We start from the raw sequence: 19,218 nt of genomic DNA on the forward strand, positions 1-19,218 counted from the left end.
AAAGAAGGGAAATGATGAGAGAAAGAAGGGAGCAGATATGAGAGATGGAGAAGGCTGAGAAAAGACAGAAGGAGAAGCTTTCCATTCTGAACGAGAGCCAAAGGAAGGAGGAGGGAGGAAAGAAAGAGAAATGGAATGGGCTGAGGGTGATGAGGATAAGAAAGTGGGGTCAATTGTAACCATATATCCTGCCACCAAAACTATTTATTTCATGTTTTCCGTTTTAGAACCCTCCACCTCCTCCTTTGTCCCCCTAATTTATCTACAATCCAGTAATTGAACTCTCTCCTAAAAACAAAACACAAGGGAGTAACAGTGATTCATCTACCGCTGTTCTTTTTCATCCTCTTGTATCTTGGAATTGAAAATGTTATCTAATGCTTAGCTTTAGGTCACGGAGCTGGCTAGACTTGACACAGACCAGGCAGATGAAAAATGTGCTGGAAAAGTTATTTTTCTTTCAGCAGGGGCATTTGGCCCTTTGATTAATACGTTGTCTGAGCTTAGCAACTTTGCTCTTTGGGTTTCTATTGGCCAAATTGCTTTTGTGCTCAACCTCCCCCCATGTTTCTCCCAGCCAATCTTTGAGAGCATTTTAATCTCCTGCAGGCCTAGAAGTGTTTTAATAATGCATCTCTGTACCTTGGACAGAAAATATGTAAAAAATATCAAAAATAAATAAAAACAATAATAATAATTTATAATAATTCATGATTCCATTCCCTTAAAACATTTTAATTATATGGCAGCTGGTTTGGAAACGAGGTCTCCCACCAAATGTATGTGTTTATTGTAAAATCAATATCTCTTTGTTTTACAGGTAATGTGATTGCTTTTAGGTTTCCGTCTGCTTATTTCCTCTCAGAAGTATGAGCCACCTGTTGGTGCAATTATTTTGTTGCAATAAATTACCATTCTTCTCCGGATCATTAAGGTGAGTTGTCTCGTTAAGGGTGTGAGTGATATCATTATGACCACGAAGCTCTTTATTGGAGGTCTATTATTAGGAAAAAGAAGTCGGAGTAATCTGAGTCGAATGAATGCTTTTAAATGTAAGGGTCATGTGTCACTGCACTAATAGAATGTAAATAAGTTACATTATAATACAATGTAACTTCTATACATTCTATTAGAATTGTCTTTTTAAGATGAACAGGACATTTTTCAGTTTCAAGTAATGACTGGGTTGTTACTTTCGCTGCTGCTTTAGTATTGATCATGTTTTGATATTTGAGTCATTTTGTGGATGATCAGATGGAGTTATGATGGTAGCAGTCACCCAATTGCAGATTCAGCTTGAGCAAAACATTTGCCTGTTGTACAAATCAGGCCCATAGGAGTTTACAAGGCATGTGTCCTTTCTCAAAACACTCACCTGATGCATCAAGTGGATATGTTTTGCTGAACATAATATTATGCATTTGCCCTCTACTGCTGAATCAAGGGTCGTGTGTCACTGTCCATGGTGCTAAATCACGAATGTGTGTCACTGTCCATGGTGCTAAATCACGAATGTGTGTCACTGTCCATGGTGCTGAATCAAGGATCATGTGTCACCGTCCATGGTGCTGAATTAAGGATTGTGTTCACTATCCATGGTGCTGAATCAAGGGTCGTGTGTCACTGCCCATGGTGCTGAATCACGAATCGTGTGTCACTGTCCATGGTGCTGAATCACGAATGTGTGTCACTGTCCATGGTGCTGAATCACGAATCGTGTGGCACTGTCCATGGTGCTGGATCACGACTCTCTGTCACTGGCCATGGTGCTGAATCAAGGATCGTGTGTCACTGTCCATGGTGCTGAATCAAGGATTGTGTGTCACTGTCTATGGTGCTGAATCAAGGGTCATGTGTCACTGCCCATGGTTCTGAATCACGAATCGTGTGTCACTGTCTATGGTGCTGAATCAAGAATGTGTGTCACTGCCCATGGTGCTGAATCACGAATGTGTCACTGTCCATGGTGCTGAATCAAGATTGCGAGTCACAGTCCATGGTGCTGAATCACGAATTGTGTGTCACTGTCCATGGTGCTGAATCAGGCATGTGTGTCACTGTCCATGGTGCTGAATCAAGGATCATGTGTCACTGTCCATGGTGCTGAATCAAGGATTGTGTGCTGAATCAAGCGTCGTGTGTCACTGTCCATTGTGCTGAATCATGACTGTCTGTCACTGTCCATTGTGCTGAATCATGACTGTCTGTCACTGTCCATGGTGCTGAATCAAGGACATCTTCTAGTCGGAATGAGCATACTTATAAACGCACTGTTACAACTCCTTCATAGTGTCATATTGCTTTTCTGAGAATTATGATGATAAGTTCATAGTTGATGCAAAAGTATACTTATGTACAATATGTTATGTTGAACACAACCCAATTATTTTCAACACAACTCCTTGTCCATGGTCATGGTGGCCACAGCACTTAAGTACAGTAACGAAGTATTTCTACTTCGTTACTATACACCACTGCATATACATATGTGTGTAAATAAATAAAGACATATCTATAAATATCTACATATAGAAAAAATGTAATAAAATAGAAAAAATGAATAATTAATTTTTTTCTCAAATTCTATTCATTAATCTGGTTGACTCTAAATATTCCAGAAAAGGTTTCCAACATTTGTCACTGAAGCTTTCCTCTCCAATCTCTCTCAGACATTTTTTCAAAACTTCTCTCGCTGACTCCTACCTCTGACAGGACAATAAAACATGGTCCACAGTTTCTTCTTCTCCACAAAATGTACACTTTCCATTATTATGCTTTCTAATAACATAGAGGGAACTGTTCAGACCAGTATGGCCATTCATTAGTCTTGTCATAAACATCTCCTCTTTTCTAGTTTGTCCACTAGATCCTGCTCCAAACCAACGGTTTCTTTTTAAACAGATATCTTCCTTTACTCCCTTTATTACATTTGTTTTGACATATCTTTTTGATTTGTCCCTTAATCACCACTTTAGCTTCTGACTTACTTATATTTACATTAACGTTATTTTTCCCACTCTTCAAAGCCCTTTTTGCTGCTTTATCCGCCTTCTCATTGCCATCGACTCCAACATGGACCCACACAAAGTTAATTGATTGAGTTCAGTCTGTTGGTCCGGCCCTCCACAACAGTCCTTGTTTCTCATGTGGCCCCTTGGGGAAAATAATTGCCCACCCCTGCTTTAAGCTATGCAGATGTGTGCACTGGCTCTGTGCAGGCTTGCGTCTCAGCCGTGTCTCACGTGCGTAATCGCAACCTGAAGTCCTTTTACGCAGAGCGCTGAACCACACAAACTCGCTACACACTAAAATGCACACTACGCACTACTACCCCTTTGAGCCACGAACAGGCATCAGTGCTGGTGGAAGAAAATTGATCAGGAATACGACTGGATCAGCGTTTGCGGCTTACCTGACATGCAAATCTGGACAGGAACAATATCTAATCCCGATAACACAACATTTCAAACTGAAGCAGTTGATTACTTGCGGCTCCTTTCTACCAGCCGGTTAAGAGGAGTAAGGAGTCAGCATTCAATGACAGTATAAAACAATAAAAGTCAATTAAGTTAGCTGTTTAAAAAGTGTGAATCACCTCAACCATTAGAGACCCTTTAATATAAATGAGGACAAAAACAAATGGCTGATGGGTCCAGTAGTATGCAAGATTAGCCATGGACAGAGAGACACACGCACACACTTGCACACAATCACATAATCCCCTATTAGGTGTTATGCCTGTGGGAGATAACTATTTTGAATGATGCAAAACAGCTGCAGAAAATGTTGGGGCATCAGGTGAAGGCAAAGGTTTGCAGGTGCAATGGAGACACCATCCTTTATTTTCTGAATTGTTTCATTATTTACTATGGATTTTAATCATTTCATATTGTCCTGAAAATACATTAGCTGAATTTACAAAAGTGTTTGGTTGATTTGGTCTGAATCCTTGTAATTATATATGGGTCGAAATTGACCCGTAACACCATAGATGTTACTATCGTTAATTATATTAAAATGAAAAAATTAATAAAACAAATTTATTTAAGAGATATGTTCTAATACCCCTCAGTCATAGTCAGGTAACACAACAACCTTTTATTTATTTATATGATTCTCTTGAGGTTAATTTTACCATTTTTAAATTGAAATCGAGGGGTATACTGACAAAGAAAAGGCCCAGAGGCCCACAGCAAAAATATTAAAACCAATATTTTCATGGATAAGGAAGCCTAACAAGGTAACCAAGAGATGAAAAACAAATTGGATGATAGATAATTGTTTTTAGTGTATTTTACAGCTGATTTAAGACACGGGTAAAAACTGACCCGTTAACATAAGAGATGGTAACAGAAAGCTAACACAGGAGGAAGGTTAACCTGGGCGCATTGTGTGGTGGTCTCAGACATACGCCAATAGACGTGACCAGGCGTCGGTATGCTCCGCCCTGAGAATGAAAACAAGGTGAACACCCCTATTTTAGTCCTGGACTGTCTTAACTTAATGAAAACAACAACAATTAGAATAGTTTTTGGATATACTTTTTAAAATCTTTCCTTGCTTTCATGAAATCCATCTTTAGAACACGCATGACAATAGCAGCATGTCCCTGACGGACTATCTCATCCTCAAATGCTGCTGATGATGATAAGCAAGTTCTCTGCAGAGAATCATAGCATTAAGAAACAATGATTAACAAAGACAGACATGCCTTCTTATACAGTAGGATATGCGGGCTCACTCACACACATACACACACACACACACACACACACACACACACACACACACACACACACACACACACACTTCTAAATGTAAAAGTGCTAACACGCGCACACAAATGCAAATAAATCAAATGCCTTCACAGACGCAATAGAGCTGCACATTAATTACAGTCCTCATCCGCTGACTTTCATCGGTTTCCTTGTTAGGTGGCGTAGTTATTATAGACGCAAGGAAAAAAGCAACAGAGAAAAAACGATATTGAGAGGCAGAGAGAGGGCAAGAGAAGAAGAGAGAAAAAGGAAAAGGGAGTGAAAAACAACTAAATTGAGAGTAAGACGATTGTGTGGGTGTCAGATGGATTCTTGACTCGTGGCAGGCAGAGGCAAGACGAGAAGATAAATAGGCAATTAAGCTTCATTATTATATGGAACGAGAAAGTATAGATAGACCGAAATAGATTCATGTCTTTCTGCCGTTATTAAAGAAAACAGTTATTATCCCCTCTTCTGACTTCCCTCCTTTCTCTCCCTCTTGTCTCTTGACACCAGCCCGATTCCTCACCTCTCTCGCAAACATGCCAGATTTTTAATCACCACAATTGGCAAGGGTGGTTTCTATCAAAGTGCATTTCCATTCTTTACATCTAGCTTACATCATTCCCTTATTACCAAAGTCGCTTTCAATCGTGACCATCTCCTTTCTTTAATATGTAGAGTCAATTTCCCCCCATTTCCTTCTCCTGTATTCCTCTTTTCATCTGCTCTCCCTGAATCTGAGTCTGAGTCACAGAAACACTGTCATCATGCAGGCAGAGAATTGTAACAGCAGGAAAATATGTTTGCTGTTTGGGCTTGTGTTGAATTCGAATGAGCTATCAGACTCTGCAGGAGAAGAGCGTTCTCTTTTCCCTGTCAGGGTGATTTGCACTACTAGAAAAAGGAAAATGAGAGAAGCCAGGGACAAAAAAGGCATTTTCTGGTCTTGGCAGAAGCTGGGTTATTACAGAGGATATTGCAGCAGTCATACCCAGGCACAGTGACAGATAGATATCAAGCCAGCTTATGCCTCTGCAGGGATTTCACTCAAATCTAATAAAATACATGACAAACACATACAATATGACATTATTATGATTATTTTTAAATCTAATGAAATGCGTCTTGCCTCAGCTGTTCGGTAACTGCACCATGTCATTACACAAATAATACCACAAGCACCAAGTGCTGACTTTAAAAGAACAAAACCAAAAACACACAAGAGGAGGAAGGAGGAAATGACGGCGGGGAGTTCAAGGAAAGACGAGAGGAAGCACAGGAAGGATATTGTATGTTCGCGTTACATAACTTCATGCCACCCGGAGACCTAAAAGCTTTGTTCATGAAAAGTCAACCTCGCTTTCTCTCAAACAGAGAGGGAGAGAAATCACAAACACTGAGATCTGTCACCCGAACACAGCTGGGCCACCCTGCTCGGTAACCTTGGCAACTCCCTGACCAATGGCTGGTTGGCAGGAGGTCCTTAAAGGGCCGTGACGCTGACACAAACACACGCGCCGCTGCCTACAGATCTCTTGTTGACTGTGCTGTGAGAGGGTAAGCAGGAGTTGGAGAGGCCTCTCTAAGTTGAGAGCACACCGACAGGTGCGCGCACACACACACACACACACAACAAGCAACACCTCTCCCCGTTCGCCGTTGCTTGCTAAAGGACAGAGAGTCGAAATCTTTAGACACAACTACATGAATTTACGTGTTGGTTTTTTTGCCATTAAGGAAAAAGGGAGAATGGGGAGATGACAGCTGGAGGGGTGGACAGAGAGAGGGAGGGAGAGGAGTAAGACAGAATATGAAGAGGCCTGTGGTTGCTCACCGTCACTCTCCAGTGCCGTCTTCCCAAAGCTTACTCTCTCTTTCTCCGTTATGTTTACATTCTAACCATCGCTCCTACAATTCATCTCTCCCTCCCAGCACTTATGTCATCATTCTCACCAGCCTTCCTATTACTCTTCCTACTTTTCCTTGTTCCTCTATCTGCCTCCCTTTATCACCATCACTACTTCCTGTATTAGTCATTCTTCTCCTTCCTTCTGCCCGTCCATCCATCCACGTTTCACCCATTCTTTTTTTCTTCTTCTATTGTTCTCTCTCATCCTGCCTCTTATGTCAAAATAATAATTCAAGCTCCAAGTAATTAAGTTTTACTGCGAGTGGAAATATGACCCGGGCCACTTAACGCATCATTGTCAGTGAAGGAGAGGGCCTCATTTGTAGTCAAACAAATCCTGCCCCTCTCTCCGTCTCTCCAAATCCTCTCTCTCATGTTTGATTGAGTGTTTTTTTTCTCTATGATGGCTTTTAGCCCAACTGATTAATGCGCCCAACACTCCATTAAAGCAATAGGAAAATAAAGAATTTATGTATTAATAAAACATGGTGTTAAAATCCACCCACCTCCTCCGTCTCTGAGCTTGTTGTCGTTAATCTCCTCTATTTCTTCAATCCCTTCCCTCAACCCTCTTTTCCTACATTTTGAATCTGTCTCGGTCCCTGTGTCTCCATCTACCCCTCCATCGTTCCCTCTCCTTGCTATTCTTTCTTTCCCTTTCCCATCTACCTCCGTCTCCAGTCCTTTTTTAGTCCCTCGCTCCTCCCTCATCTCTCACTTTCCACCTTCCTAAATTTCCCAATTCCTCCCCGCTCCCCTAGCACCCAGTCACCATCCATATCCTCTTCCTCACCTCCCTTCATCTGTCTCTGCTCTGTCTCAATCATCCAGGGCTGAAGGATCAAAACAGGCCTTGGTTGATTTACCATCAGCTCTAGCCTTGCCGAGAGCTCTATCTTAGGAATCAGCCTTCATCGTCATCACTGAAGTCATTATGCTAAATTGGTGAAAGCTTATAGGCTTGCATTATACAGCGCCTTACTTCCAGTAGCGAGGTATACGTAGCAGATGTGAAGAAATGATGGTATATTTTATCATAATTTCTGGAGACATTATGCTAAATGGGCAGATGTTGAGTGATGGGCTTGTTCCAGAAAGGAGTAAAGCATATGTGTGAGAAGTGAATTCATTTTCCATCATCGATAATGTTTTCAGTAAAACTCCAGCGGGCCAGAAAAGTTAAATCCATTTGACAGAAGGGTTATAAGTTTAAAAAAGTAGCACAAGCACATGCCTAAAGGATATATCAATTGAATTTCGGGGATAATACAACATGAATAACCACTGTGTGCTTCTGTTGATTGGTGCGGCCTTATCAGCCGGACCAAAAAAAGGAATTTGAAATTCAAATACTTTTGTTCGGAAAAAGGAGTTCTGCAAATGACAGCAGAAATGCAAAAGTGCTTCAGCTGAGGCGAATGTCCTCCATACAGTATAATCCGTATATGTACATATGTATGAGGCATTTAAGATCACACTCACTGTTCCCCACACGCCAGCCTGCCCTCTCTTCCTCGTCCTGTTTCTCAGCCTTGATTGGCTGTTACATGCATGTGGGAAATTCTGAATTTCAAGAAATGCTCAAAGCTGATCAGTTCAGGGTAAGGTTGGACGGATAGTACATTCACTAACATATCTACCTGTCAAAGTATTATTAGACTTTGTTAATGAACTGGACCTTCACCAATTGTTTGCCCTTGATTTGAGTAAACGTTTCAATACAGTATTTTTCTTTTTAAGACGCTGCCATCAATATGAGACTTGGGGGGTAATGATAAAATATAGTGCAAGGACATCTGGGAGAAGACGCATTTTCTAAAGTGGATCCTTCCCATAATGCAGCAGAAAGTCGTACAGACAGAAAATCACTCAAACTGGCAATCCACTCAACTCTAAAATCACTCAGCAGTCATTAGAGAGTCTTGAGGCCTGACAGAGTAGCTGTCATAGATTCACACAGGACACTTCCATCAGCTGAGTCAGGTGTGTGTGTTTCTGCACACACATGTATGTGCCTGAGCATGTAAATGTAAAGGTTTTCGTGGTTGTTTCAGATTAAGTGTGTGTGTGCATGCCACGCTTGTATATATGCATGCCTGCGCTATAGTGAGAAGACTTAAGAGCCAATCAGAGAAAACTTCAATGTTGTCTTCAGTGTTAACGGCTGGAATTAAGCCAGAAAAAAAAAAATCATGATGTGATCACCGATTTAATATTATGAAACACAGCCATGGACATGTAACAAAAACATGAACAGCACATACATACTGCACAGAAAAAACCAAACAGTGTGAAAGCACTGGATGTTGCAGACCTGGCTGGTTGTTTAACAACTTATATTCAAATGTATTTTTTAGCTGAGGGGAGTCACCATGTTCTACTCTTACTTTCCCTTTTTATGACAGAAGATATGACACTTCATATTACCAGTAATTTACAGGCTGCAGTCCAGGGGGGTGCAGAGGTAAAGTAATTAAGAGGGTAAGTAATTGATACTAAATTTTTGTTATTACTTTTGCAAGTTAGCACAACGGTCAAATGCTGAGCTGTCAGGAGCTCCTTAGCTAGCGTCACACACACACACTGAGAAAAAATACTCCCCCCCCCCCCCCCCCCCCCCCCCCCCCCCCCCCTAGAGACAATCACAGCTGATTAACGCAATGCCTTAAATGAAGACGTCATTATATCAAACAGTGACCCACAGCGTGCGCAGCATCTTTGATATATATGCGACACTGAGTTAATGAGATATCAAGTCTGAGGTGCAACACCTCAGTTTATTAAACGTCTTGATCATTGACTGAAATGGGAGCGACGCATACACATGTGACAAGCTTCACCCTGCAGCTGGCTTTGTGTGTGCATGTGCGTGTCACTGATTGGAAGGAGTGTGTGTGTGCACGTGCATATTATATTTGTATGTGAGTGACACCAGAGATAGCTCAGACACTGACCCGTTCTGACATTTAATATTGTTCTGCTGCTGGAGACCCAAACCGAAAAGCAAGACAATCCACCGTGCACAGGAAACACCGGCGACAGAAAGGAGTAACAGGTTTGTTGTGGAAGAGAAAAGGCCCCAAGAGAAAGCGCGAGAGAGGTAGAGCGGCATGAGGAAGAGGAGAGAGAGAGAGAAAATGCCACTGAAGGGAATGAAAAAATGCATCAAGTTCTTAACCTCATCGGAATCAAATATAGCAAAGCGACGAGGTGGAAGACGACAAACACATCCAAATAAATCAAACGGAGACAGAGCACAAAAGATGTCCGAGTCTGACCGACTCATGGGGTCTGTAATCACATCACGGCCTTCCGAAATGACTATTCCAGGTAAATGACTATTCCAGGTATTGTGTTCACTGGCTTCCAAATATATTTGTCAGCATGAAAAGAAATCAGAACAAGTTGAAAGTCTTCAACCGAAGGGATTTTTAACCTCTTGAACACGACAGCCCCCTTTAAAGGGGGCTAGAGGGGGGTAGGGGGGTGTACTTGTGTACAATTCACTTTTGCGATACGAATACATTTTTTAAATTTTTTTTTTAAATACCTGTGTAACAAAGACATTCTGGGCGAAACAACCACGGGAGCCATTTTACACACTGCAAAACACAATTATACATGAACTAAGATCATATCTAGAAGAATACTACAAGTTTTACCACAAAACCACGTTTTTCTGGGCAAAAAACTGCAGTACTATACTCTTTGTTTTGGTCTCTGACGAGAAAGCACGGAGCGATTTTGGCGAATGAGCACATCCAGAGGGCCGCGCTTCGACCCCGCTTTGCGTATCGTTTTCGAAATTACTCTCTTTCAAACCGTTCAAACGTTATGGGGATACATGCCAATATCAGCCACAGGTCACGACAAAACATATTGGGTAAAAAAACTTACGTTTTGATGATTTTATGGACGAAAAATGGATCTTTTCCAGCGGATTTTGGCGCAGCTGTGTCGCTAGGAGACAATTACCTTAAGTGTTTATGAATCTGCTTTTAGCAGACCTTGTGAAAAGCGGCTGAGAGGAAGAGATCATTTACTGTAGCCTTTGACATATCTATTTTTCTTCATGTGACAAGCTCCAATGTAAAATTGTTTCTTATCAATTTTCTCTGAAAGGACGTACTTAACGTAGAGGAAGATAAAAGCGTTTTTTTGACTGAGTAAATTGAAGTCGAGTTTTGATTCACTGTGTTCAGGCATCATTAAATAATACAATTTGAGTTTCAATGCAGGTTTAAACATGCAATCAACCATGCCAACAGTGTCACTGCAGCAGGAAGAAAACATCCACTGGTGTTAATGCAGCTCTGAGAAGGGGACGGACATCAGTGCACCACTAGAGTGCAGCCTGTAGCCTTTAACGCAATGTCGATGAATAAAAAACTGACAGACACAGAGGGTGCAGAGAGGAAGAATAGAAAGAGAGGTGGAAAAGGAAAGAGACGAAATATAGAGAGGGTGGTAAAATTCGAGGGGACAACAAGAAGTGTCAGAACACAGAAGGATAGTAGCGCAGAGGTTTTCAAATTTCCCGTGGTGCAGTGAGAGACATCAAATCCAGGGAGAGAATTTGAGAAGAAAGGGTCTGCCTCCTTCTTGCGGTCTCTGTCATTGCTGCTGTGCAGTGCTTGCTGCAACTCTGGAGGTGTCACCTCTGTCATGTAGAATTTATCCACCAAAACCAAACCCTCTCTTCATCGTGCTGACGACCAGCCCTTCGCCTCCTGTCACCCCTCCCTGCTCACACTCTGCTGCCATAGCAAAGCAACCTTATTTATATGAGTTACCCATCACAGAACATTCGGTGTCAGTGGCTATAAGAACCATCCACCCTTAAAGCTGCACTTGGCAACATTATTAAACATATTTCTTCTCATATTTGCGCAAGTGAATTACATATTAATCATACAATTGTGCCAGGCTTACTTGTGTGTAATAGGTTGATAAACCAAGGTGACATTTGCACTAAATCCTCCTTTAAAGCCGTGGATGAGGTGATGCAATCTCCAGATCATCCCCTATATGGTCTGACGCTGCAATGGCCACGCTAGTCAACAAGCAAACAGGTGCTATAAATATCCAAGCATGATGTCTGTCAGTGTCTCTGGCCGTGCACTTATTGTGAGCATCACGCTGACTCTGTCAGCTCCACCGCACGCTGGAGGCTCAGCTGATCACCTGGAAATTGCTGTTGCTGTCGTGATACCACAGTCTGCCTTTTAGCTGCTCTGTGGACGCTGTGATGTGGCACGGGTGTGTACACAGGGTGGAACTGATTTTTTGGCACCACTCCCTGTAGCCAATCAGTGGAAAACGACATTGATTTCGTTGGCCTGGCATACTGTATCAACAGTGGTGGTAGATATCATTAAAAAAAGAAACACGCTGTTCTCTCATATATTGCAATGATGACATTGTTTGTTTGAACTCGCCAGCCTGTCCAGCGATGTCAACAAATGACACTGTGAGGACATTATCCTTCTGTACTACGCTGCTCTGTGATAGTGACCGAGATCCATGCTCACCTCACTTTTTTCTTCCTCAATATTGATGTGTCAAAGTTGCAATATTTTCGGATTTTTACATACTTAAAGAAATGTGACAGTTCAAATTGATTGAGAAATTGCCAGTATTTAAAACTCATGAATTCTCTTTTAGATGCGAGTTCAGAATTTCACTCTGTGTACACACAAAAAATTTCATGAACCCTGCATTAAAATGACAATTTCTGTAATATTATGACTTTTAATTAGTTGCATTCTATAAAAGAATAAAAAAAAGATGCCTGAATTGGTATGCCAAACGTGTGTGTGTGTAAAGCTGCTGGTGTCGAGTTCTGAGAATGAATGTCTTCTGAATTTACACACACATGGCTCCGCTTAGCAATAAAAGTCTGACTCGTGCACGATCCTGGACACACCACTAATTAGTTATATGTGCTCAATAAACACCGCTGCCAATGAGCAACATATGTGAGTGAGTGTTAATAGCTGTGTGCTTATATGCTGTTATGTGCTGCATTTATCACATTTAAAAAAATACCACCAGCCAATTAATTAATCAGTCCTCCCAACACTTCCAACGCCTCCGACGCTGGCTTCAGTTCAAGTCTAATATATTCTAGGAGGAGGAGGGATAAAGTGAGACCCTCACTAGAGCAGAGAAGGGCGATGCAAACAGAAAGCGGGTTGCGTGCAAATGAGATGCAGCAGTCAGATATTTATGATGTTGGGTAATCACCGAGGGAATTAAGTATTTTACCATGTGCGTGTTGTCCGTGTATCATTAACATCGTTGAGATAGTTATCCCTTATCAAGACAGACGACCCGGCTGAGCTGTATGAGCTGTATATCAAAACAGGAATGAGGCTGAGCTGTGTAGGATGAGATATAATGTATACCAGAAGAATTTCCAATTTCCATATATATATATATATAGTTTATTTTCTCCATGGGGAAATTTGACTTGGATTCTACAAAGCTGGACCTGTCAACACATGCTGGGTGCTTCTATTGGAATCTGCTATCTGCTATCTGTCCAGACACCAGTAAGGTGTCTGTCCCTGGACAGATTGTAAAGCCCTCTGAGGCAAATTTGTGATTTGTGATTTTGGGCTGTACAAAATATATTGAATTGAATTGAATTACTGGTATCATTACATGTGAAAAGCAATGTGACATAATTTACGAGCTGCCTATGTTATTCAGTGACAACTGGCACCTGCACCCAGCGTGCTGTCCCTTCGTCCCACGACTTGTTTTTATGATTGGTTTGGACATTTAGCATAAAGCTGGGCAGCAATGCTTTCAAGTGAAATTTCTCTCTGGGATTCTTGTGGTGTTATCAAACCATGAGATTCACCTGGTTTTCAGGGCAAATGTCACCTTATACCATCAAATATGTAAAAGTGAAGAAAACAGCAAATGTTGATAAGTTAGAATTCAAATGTGATCCCCTAACGGCCTAAGCCCTGCTGTATTCACTGCAGAAAAGAGGCTGAATATGATTGTTTAACCGTAACTTGAATTACAACAGTATCTGAAAGATATGTAATACGGTAGATAGATGGATTCAATATAATATAAGTCATCGATGTGACAACCTCGGAGACTCGTTTCGCCACTCAGGTTGATTTTTACAATACAACCAAATGAAGTGTGTTGACAAGGTCAAATGTTGACAAATGATGCCTTGAATGAAAATAATTTGCTCAGAGTAATGAATAATTGCTTTGATATTCCTGTCATACTGCACCTAGTCCCCCGTATGCAAAACACATCACTGTAGTCATTCGACTCCGATGATTGTTTTACTAACCACGGTGATTCTACACGTGTCAACGGCGCTTTGTTTGGAAGTGACAACTAATTAAAAAGGTAAAGACCTACCTTGCGGATGCCTTCTTTGGACTCCTCGACATTATTATCTCCTCCTCCGGTGCGGTTAATCATCCGCCACATCTGGGAGTACATGGGATCTCTCTCAAAGGGGTTCATAGATTTGGAGCGCACCTGGTCGTATACGGCAGAGTCCAACACTGTACCATAAGGCAAATCTGTCTGCTTGGATAAGTCCTGGAGGGACCTAGAGAGAGAGAGACAAGTTGTGACAAAGGTTAGAATTCACATTGTTTCCATCACTGAAAGCTCCATGCAGACTCTGCCTGCATGATCAGCACCACAGCACACATGGGGCTCAGTTCATCCACTGGGTGTTACTGTTGTGTTGATACTAGAGCCACCTTTTAGCTGTTCTTTGGTGGCTGGAGTAATGGAGCTCGCAATGCCTAATTTTTAACATGCCCACTGTGCAACAAGTTCCCACAATGCACTACACTGCTATCTCATCTGCTGCAAGGATGACACTTTGTAACTTTGTAACTGTAGCTTTGGACTGAACAGCCTGTCCGACAAATGAGAAGTTGATCCATCTGTATTTTGTCGGCCCATGATAATGAGCCAAATCCAATATGACTGCATGCCCACACATGACCTCACTTTTCTTTTCAAGTGGTGAAAAGAGTTGTTATTCACAGAGCTCCAAGGGTAATTGACCTGGATTAAATCTCTTACTGCGGCGCTTCTGGCTTGGCACTCGTATGTTTGCATGAGGGGACGTGGTGAATGATCAAGCCTTTGTTACGTTCTTGGAAACTTCCCAGTGATAACTGACTATAACCTAGAGAGAAGCGGGCATCGGAGTATTCATGAAGTGGCCAGCTGCACTGTGGTCGACACTATCTCTTGCCTATAAATGAATCTAAACTGTCCACGGGCCAACTGTGGGACTTGGCAGCAACATGTAATTGACATGGAATAAAAACAGAAAAAATGGGAATTGGCAATGACCAACAAATGTGGGAAAAAATGAGGGTGGAAAGCTGTTATGCCAGCATCACTCACTCAGTTATCAGCACACCCACAAGACCGGGGCAACAATCAGAGCCACAATGTGCAACCAAGGGCTGAAACGCTAACAAAAGTAAAATGCTACATAGAAAATAGTGACGGTAGAAGGTAGCAAGCTAGTTAGCAAGCTAGTTGTGGCTATGCGTTTGCAAACTACTGTAGTTAGCTAAGGCACTTGCAAACATAACACTGCATATTTTTCTGATTGATCTAAATCCCACTGTAACTCAGCATGCACACTGTCAAAATGCTTAACTTACAGAAATATAGTTAGCCTAAACTGACATTTGGACAAAATACTTGCTACACACGAAGGCATAGTGTCAGGATTCCATTCCACATCCTTACTGCTGATGCCTCACATTTTATTGCCTGTATCCTCAGTTTTTCGGTTCGGCAGCTTATAAAAACTTAGTTCTGGGTTCTTTACCCTGTTGGTAGTGAATCCCACCACATAGCAGCTTTTAGGCATTTTACTGCTGTTTGTTTGCAGACGGAAGTGACAAGGAGGCACCTTCACGCAAGATAAAGTCAACGGAGAGCGAAGAATTGTTTTCCCCTCTGATGTGGGCGGGACTGAACTGTGCTTTGTCTCTATATCAAGAAATAGGCAGGCAGGCAAAAATACAGAAGCAGAAATGAAAAAAACTAAAAAACACAAGTCACTCTGTCTTGTTGTTTTGTTCTTATTGTTTCCCCCTTGTCCTTTCTCTCTCACTCTATCCTTCACCCATGAATCGACACCTCTGGGGGAATACACAAGCTACAGTAAATTGCAATGCAACAGTGCTTTGGTTGCTTCTCAAATATTTTGGCTGCTGAGAAATGTAATGGAGAACCATTACAGGATCTAATTACTGTTTGTTTGTTAAATGGCTTTGAGGGACTTGAGAGATTTGTGAAACAAAACATTTACACAGAAATGCTCAACATGTCCTGTTTTGTGATGAACAGCAAGTGTACAGTATCTTACTTCATTAGTTCAGCTGTAATACACTCAAAAAAGCAGATTTGACAATGAGCACAAATATAGGTAGGTACTGGTGCATTATTATAAGGTTGCCAACCCAGACACACGCATAAGAAATAACACATTCAGACGTTTTATGGAAAGTCACATCTCTTGCGGTTTCTCTCTCTCTCTCTCTCTCTCTCTCTCTCTCTCTCTCTCTCTCTCTCTCTCTCTCTCTCTCTCTCTCTCTCTCTCTCTCTCTCTCTCTCTCTCTCTCTCTCTCTCTCTCTCTCTGATGCCCTCCTCAACTATCTCTCTGACCCGCTCTGAAAAAAACCTTTGAAGATTTTAATGAACTTTTCCGGGAACATGAATCTTTTATTGCCGTCAATTAATCTATGCCCTTAATAATCTCCCCTCCCCACCACTCCCCTGTGAATATGCACGCCTTTCAGCACACTCTTTGACGAGGATTCCCCCTTTGTGAATTGGTTTCACTGGGTAGTAACTCTGGGCCTGTTATTTAATGGTGTGAGCATGTGTGGGAGGGGGAGAGAGCGGGTGAAAAATGTCATGTCAGATGAGTTTAGATTTTACAGAGAGAAAAAAACATCCAGATGAAAACGTGTGTAATGGTGACTCAACCTCTGTAAATGCTGCCAAATTGGAAAATGAAAACACAATCTCAAACTTAGGTGTTAATATTAGAGGAGACATATGTGCTGCAGGTCACAGAACAAATCAGCGCCTTTCCAAAAGGAAAAACAGTACCCAATGTTCATAACAGAACATCCTGTACACTAGTTATAATTCTGTTGATCGAACACTTAAATATTGTTACAAAAAACAGCCCCTGCTAAAATGCACTTGTATGATGTTTACTTCATATGACTTCAAATATGAAGATATGAACACAAGGTCTCATTTAAAGAGGGGAGATTTGGAAATTTGGAGAAGTGGACAAAAATAATGACAGCATAATTCATTTTTAATAAAACACTGTGAAATGTCTGGATTTTAATTAAAAACAAAACACAGCCATTGGTTGCCTCCAAATGTATTACTCTGTGTTTTCGAATGGAAGTATGCATATATGAGTTATGTGCTTAATTATCGTTTGGGGAATGTTTTGTGTGACTGGAATGTGTGCATGTGTTGGCATACACTCGCTTTTCTGTCCTGTGTGTATGCTAGCTCATTTTGCAACCAATTATATTATCCCTAAGCAGCCCAATGAGCAAGCAAATGGAGGGAATAGCAGCTAAATGTGTCCTGTGACAAATACCGTGTGTGTGTGTGTGTGTGTGACAGAGTGAGAGTGAGAGAGAGACAGAGAGAGAGAGAGAGGTGAGGTATTAATTCTGTGTTAATTAGTGTAGTTATTTTGTTATCTGGCCGTCTTTGTTGAAAGCTATCGATTTTACAATGCTCTAAGCAATGCTAATACACTCTGTAACCTTTAAGGAGCATATATATATATATATACACACAATATATTATTGTGTTTTTTAAAGCAGTTTTTAATAAATCTTTATATTTAGCTGGAAAGAGTTTGGTTGCTATGTCACTTCATGTGTTAGAAATAGGTTAAGAGGCAAATCATTCCATTTGCGGAGAGTCAAAGGATGGCCTTTAGTTTTATCAGAGGCCAAAAGACAAAGAGGATCTTGGCTCAATGAGTCTGTGGGGAAATTCATTTGGGTAAAGGCACTAGAGCCTTGATCAGTTCATTAACTTTTTACAAATGGCTGTCGACACACTGCAGACATCTGAGCAACCTTGAACAACAAGCAATCTGCGCGGACAGAAGCCAAAACTCAAAGAGTGTTTCTTTCTCCCCAAACAATGAAAATAGCTAAACATGGTCTTCAGAGTAAGCTAGTTACATTTAAAGGCTGCTGAAGTTATGTTTGTATATGTGTTATTTGTAAATATCGGAGGGGTTTGGGACAATTTTCTGAGCATAATATTACACTTTTTAATTTAGAGGCGATTTTATTATTGATTGTTATTTTCTATACGTTATTGTTGGTCAGGCTGAAGCAATGTCATTATGTGTTGCTATCACTTCAGTAGATATTTATGTTTACTACCCTACTGTTAAGACAGTAAATGTCATTATTATATTATTCTTATTCTATTATTCTGTACCATTGGAACAGTGCTGTTATATTCCCCTTCTCGCCAACAGAGGGCGATGAAGTGATAAAGCCCTTTAGAAAACATGCAGACTTCAAATAACCAAATGACTGCTGACCAAAGCACTGTGCTGTTTCAGCTGACCATTGGGATGTAACAGACAATACATGCATACATACAGAGCAGTAACTAGCCATTTTGATGTCCAGACACACACACACACACACACACACACACACACACACACACACACACACACACACACACACACACACACACACACACACACACACACACACACACACACACACACAGACAGACAGACACACACAAGACCTAATTGACTTTATTGTCATCATTAGCAACCATAACATATGACACCTGCTGTGTGGGATTGAGCCAGGAAAGGAGGCTTTTTATCCTCAAAACACTCCATCCGTCTTTCAATTTCTGACCAATCCTGACCAATTCTTCCGCTCCACCTCACTCCTCTCAACGGGTGCCACCTGCTTTTCTCACATTTAGCCCTCCAAAATCCATTTCTCATCTTAACTCATCACCCTACGGCCAAAACCCCTTCCTCTCTCTCCATTTTCACGCTTCCCTCCACTCTCGTTTTTTTTCTAGCCTTCTCTTTGTTCCCTCCTAACCTCTCTGCCTCCCTCCTCTCTTCATGTCTTAATCCATCTCATCTTTTCTTCCACCTAGCTCCTCTCTTTACTTCCACGTTATGAAGTTGTGGCTGTCCCTCTTTCCCTTATGTGTTTTACTTGCTCCCTCTCTTTGCCACTCTTCACCGCCATCTCTGACTGTTTTCCTGAAGGATTCACACTGAAATTGAGAGAAAACATCCAAGCGTGAAATAGTCCAGTGAGGATTCTGAATGCTCACTTGTTATTTCATTTCCAGGATGAAACAAGGGCATTAATACTTAAAAACCCTGTCTGTCCTGACTGCTCACTGGGACACGAAGATGAGCGATGCCTTCATCCTTCCTGGCCTTCTCTTCCTCTCCGTGCATTTGCTTACTTGCTCTTTTC

At 41.4% G+C, this 19,218-nt stretch overlaps 1 protein-coding gene across 1 annotated transcript in view; it reads right to left on the minus strand.

Moving 5' to 3' along the window:
* Positions 1 to 19,218, minus strand: part of grid2 (glutamate receptor, ionotropic, delta 2) — a gene marked incomplete at both ends in the record, with an annotated part of 423,012 nt that overhangs the window by 39,196 nt on the left and 364,598 nt on the right. The window contains one exon of the mRNA XM_079271038.1: positions 14,068 to 14,263. Coding sequence (XP_079127164.1) covers positions 14,068 to 14,263 — 196 coding nt within the window. The remainder of the gene's footprint in view (positions 1 to 14,067; positions 14,264 to 19,218) is intronic.

The sequence above is a fragment of the Melanostigma gelatinosum genome, assembly GCF_949748355.1.
Source record: "Melanostigma gelatinosum genome assembly, chromosome: 6".
Classification (NCBI taxonomy): Eukaryota; Metazoa; Chordata; class Actinopteri; order Perciformes; family Zoarcidae; genus Melanostigma; species Melanostigma gelatinosum.